This window comes from Nicotiana attenuata, unplaced genomic scaffold (assembly GCF_001879085.1).
Source record: "Nicotiana attenuata strain UT unplaced genomic scaffold, NIATTr2, whole genome shotgun sequence".
In the NCBI taxonomy this organism is placed as follows: domain Eukaryota; kingdom Viridiplantae; phylum Streptophyta; class Magnoliopsida; order Solanales; family Solanaceae; genus Nicotiana; species Nicotiana attenuata.
The window spans coordinates 32976-38009 of record NW_017671761.1 but is presented as its reverse complement, the minus strand read 5'-3'; the positions used below and the strand labels follow the sequence as shown (position 1 = coordinate 38009).

General features: G+C 37.4%; 1 protein-coding gene across 1 annotated transcript; it reads left to right on the top strand.

Annotated features, from left to right (window-relative positions):
- Positions 1–3192: 3192 nt before the first annotated feature.
- Positions 3193–4189, top strand: LOC109210062 (plasma membrane ATPase 2-like). The gene is made up of 2 exons (XM_019373436.1): positions 3193–3356; positions 3742–4189. Exons 1-2 carry the CDS (start codon positions 3193–3195, stop codon positions 4187–4189), a joined length of 612 nt encoding a protein of 203 aa, XP_019228981.1.
- The last annotated feature ends 845 nt before the right edge of the window (positions 4190–5034 follow it).

Here is a 5034-nt window from a genome sequence, read left to right as displayed (position 1 = left end):
AATACCCAGATACCATCATGTTTGAGGATGAGAGAGGCAGAATTGTGGAACATGAGGTTTTCTATGAATGAAAACCTATTCTGTGTGGAAAATGCAAGAATTTTGGGCATGAAATGAATGAGTGTAGGAGATTTATCAAAGAAGAAAAGGAGAAACTAGTAAACAAACATGAGCCAGAGGAGCCAATTGAAGTACAGACGCAACAACAAGTGGAAAAGAAGAGCGCAAATATGCAGAATAAAGGAGAACATGGACAAAAACAACAAGTAATTGGGCCAATAAACAAGGGAAACACTGGGAATGAGGTAGCAACTACATCTAGAATTTGGAAAGGTTCAGGAAGGGGAAGAGCAGGGGATGGAATACACCAGAATACTATCAGTATTGAGAACTCCTTTGCAACACTAGAGGAACATCAACAAGAGAAAGCAGAAGCAGCAAATGGGTATGTGTTGGGGAACAAGAACAACAAAGGGAAAGGGAGTGAGATGACCCTAGGAAAAGGGCAGGATGGGGGCAACCCCTCATCCAATGGATAAAATAGGTTTCTGGAATGCTAGGGGATTGAATAAGCCACATAAACAGAAGGAAATGAACCTGTTTATGAACTATCAAAAAGTAGGTACACCACATGCAACCACATGAACTATCATAGATAGGTCCTTATCAACTATGAATGGACGACAAAGCTGCCTGCATCAGAGGTACACCACATGCAACCAGGTCTATTGATCATTCCCCGGGCATAATTAATTGGGAGGGAGGTGGACAGCAGGTGAGAAGAAGCTTCAAATATTTCAATATGTGGATCATGGCATGGGATTTCAAAGAAAGAATAAAAGAAGGCTGGAAAACAAGCAAGAGAGGTACACAAATATACCAGTTGGTGGGGAAACTACATAGGATCAAGAGCACCCTACAGAAAATCAACAAGGAGAGATTCAGCAACATTGAAAAAAGAGTAGAGGAAGCACTAGATACCCTTCAACAGTGTTAAAGCAGAGTACAGAAGGACCCTAGAAATAAAGCACTAATCAATGAAGAAGTAAGATTAAATGAGGAGTGTAGCAAATGAAAAAAGGCAGGGAACTTGTTTTTGCAGCAAAGGGCTAAGGCATAGTGGCTCACACAGGGGGACCAAAACACTAAGTACTTTCATAGTCTGTTGAAAGCTCGAAGGAACAATAATAAAATCTTCCATATCAAGGACATGAAAGGGTGTGACATAGATGACCCAGTAAAGATACCAGATGCATTTATAGAATTTTACACGGAAATGCTAGGAAGGAAATTGAAGGTAAGGGATCATGTAAATATCCAGCTAATAAGACAGGGGCCTACAATGAAGGAGGAACAAAGGAATGAATTGATAGCAGACTTCACAGAAATAGAGGTGAAAGAGGCTCTATGGGCAATTGCAGGAGATAAAGCCCCAGGTCCGGCTGGGTTTGGAAGCCAGTTTTACAAAGATTGCTGGGATATTGTGGGTGCAGATGTAAAGAGTGGAGTTCTGGAGTTCTTCAGAGAAGGCAGAATGCTCAAAATTGTTAACAACACTGTGATAACTCTTATTCCCAAGAGTACTCATGCTGAGGCAGTAGGTGACTATAGACCAATTGCTTGTTGTAATACAATATATAAAGTGATCTCGAAGATGCTATGCAATATGCTTAAAAAAGTACTACCTGGGATAATCTCTCATAATCAAAGTGCTTTCGTGGAAGGAAGGAATATAGTACACAACATATTGATATGCCAAGATCTGGTGAGGTTGTATAAGAGGAAGAATACGACTAGGAGCTGTCTAATTAAAGTAGACCTAAGGAAGGCATATAATACTGTGGAGTGGGGATTTGTGGAAGAGATGCTGCATGCTCTTAACTTCCCTCAAAAATTCATAAAATGGGTGATAGCTTGCATCACATCTACTCAATATACAATAGCAGTGAATGGTGGAGTTTATGGCGACATTGAGGGAAAACGAGGGCTAAGGCAAGGGGACCAAATATCACCCCTCCTATTTGTAATTTGCATGGACTACTTATCTAGAATTATGAAGTGAATCACTGAACAAAAAGGGTTCCAGTTTCATACCAAATGCTGAGGGCTCAAACTAAACCATCTATGTTTTGCGGATGATTTGTTATTCTTTTTTAAGGGGGAGTGGCAATCTGTGGAAATGATCCTCAGGGGGCTGAAATCATTCTCACAAGCATCAGGACTATACACTAATACAGCTAAATCAAACATCTATAGTGCGAACATGGAGGAAAAATGCATTCAGGATATAAGTGAGCTGACAGGATATCAAAGAGGGACATTGCCATTCAGGTATTTGGGGGTTCCAATATGTGCTAGGAAGTTATCAATAACAGATTGTGAAATGTTGGTAGAGAAGATGGCTAGCAAAGTCAGAACATGGAGTACAAGAAATATATCCTATACTGGTAGGGTGATGCTAGTGACTTCAGTGTTGATGCAAGTGCATTCATATTGGGCTTCTATATTCATCCTCCAAAAAAAGGTATTAAGGAACATAATAGGCATCTGCAGAAGTTTTCTATGGAATGGAAAAGGGAATTCAACCAAAATGGCATTAGTAGCCTGGGACATAGTATGTAGACCAAAACAACAAGGGGGCTTGGGGATAACTGATTGTATAACCTGGAATGAAGCAGCAATGGTGAATACGTATGGAACATAACAAATAAGGAGGACAATCTATGGGTTAAATGGGTCAACCATGTATACATAAAGGATCAATCATGGTGGCAATATGTACCTCCAAATCACAGCTGTTGGTATTGGAAGAAAATATGTGCCATTAGGGATAAATTTGTTGTTGGTTTTGTGCATAATGGATGGCTAACACATGGGGGCAAATATACTGTGAGGAGTGGATACCAATGGTGTAAAGGAGAAGCAGAGAAACAACCATGGTATCGAGGGGTATGGAGTCAGATGAATGTGCCTAAACATAGCTTCACTAGCTGGCTTGCCATGCATAGGAAGTTACTCAATAAGGAGCGACTGCTAAAACTGAAGATTAGTCAAGACAATGGATGCCTGATATGCGGGAACCAAGTAGAAACAGTGGAACACCTTTTCTTTGAGTGCAAATTATCAGAGGAATGCCTAAGAAGGATGCTGGAATGGTTGCAGAGGGACAACAAAACATGATTTAAAAGGGATATGGAAAAGAGTAATACGAGGTATTCATGGGAAGAAATGCAGGGAGTTCATAACAGCAGTGATCACATCACTAATATACAAGATATGGTGGGCAAGAAACGAAGCACTGTGGAATTAAAGAGTACCTACGCCAAGAAGCATATGTGTACAGATACAGCAAAAATGTAAGGCTAGAATAGTACCTCTGTTAAACAAGAAATGTAATAGGAAGGAGAGGAATTAGATAGATCAATCGTATAGGAAACAATGAAAGAAGAGTATAAGAAAGACATAGAAAGATAGAAAAAGAGGAGGAGGAATCAGTGGCAAGAATTTGTAAAGAGGTTCTGTTTATTTGTGAATAAAAGCTCTCTGTTTCAACAAAAAAAAAAATAAAAAATTATAGTATCCAAAATCCTTAATCTTAGAAGCGTGAGGTGTAATATTGATAAGCCTTTGGCTACTTGATTGATGCTTGGATCTTCACCTTTTCTAGACCTCTAAATGGTGTGGATAAATCTTAAATCTACGTCTATTTACCAACAAGTGGATTCTTATTTTATTCAAAAGAAAGCAGATATTGGGATGGCTAGCTATTTGTGATGCTACAGATGCAGCTTTTAGTGCTGCTGATGTTCATATCATGGGACCTGTACTAGAAACCATCCGTCGTACTATTTTGATCAGTAGATCAATCTCTGAGAGGATGAAAAACTACACTGTGTATGTTGTTTCCTTTACAATCCGTAATGTGCTTGGTTTTACGCTTTTGGCTCTAATCTGGAAGTTTGACTTTCCACCATTTATGGTCCTTGTTATTGTAATGCTTAATGATATATTCATTTTGGGAGTAGAAAAAGATTGTGTCAAATCATCTCCTCCGCCTTTTATTTGGAATCAATCTGAGATTTTCACTACTGGAATTGTTCTTGTTGTCTACTTGGCAATGTCAACAGTCATGTCATATTCTTCTGGGCAACATATGAAACAAATATATTTCCACGATTATTTGGAGTAGAATAAATTACTTATCAATAACTAGTGTTTACTAGACAATTTGTTTGCATGAATAAGTTCGTATCTTAATTTGTCCTACTTTTCCTATCCAAATTGGATAATATGTTTTTTAAAATAATTTTGGAGAATAATATCTGTGTACAGAGCAAAAATGTGTAAATTGTTGTCTTTGGAAGATTTGTGAGTAGAAGAAGATTTTTTTTCATAAATAAATACCCTACAATACCTTTATCCAGAAAACCACTCATTGAACAAAATTTAAACAATCGTATTCTTTTTAAAGAGCTTTTAAGAAATTCAGAAAAAGTTTCATAGAATCTAATGCCAGATAACTGTTTGGATACAATTGAAAATGACCAGAATAGTAACTGAAAGGAAAAAGAAAGGAGAAAGATTAGGTATTAGTTGAAGCAGGTAGGTTCATTTTAATTTTAAAAACTACAATTTGCTTAGTGACTTTGTTAAATATTGTTGTTACCAAGTTAAATTAAAACGCCTTACTTTATTGTATTAGGAGATTTAGCCGCCTTCCAATAATATCTAAACAGACTAGTATAAGATCACCTGTATATTATTGGTAAAAGTTTAACTAATATCCACCATAGTGTAATCACTGTTAGAAATTTGGCAAAAACCGACCAACTTTGATCGGTCAAAAATCGGTCAAAAAACCGACCAAAGTTGGTCGGTTTTTCAAAATATTTTATTTTTTAAATTTTTTTACGAAACCGACCAACTTTGGTCGGTTTTATTTGGCGCAAAAATGCGAAACTATTTTTGAGTCCCGCGAAATGTATTTTTCAAGAAATCGACCAACTTTGATCGGTTTTTCAATTAAAATAAATA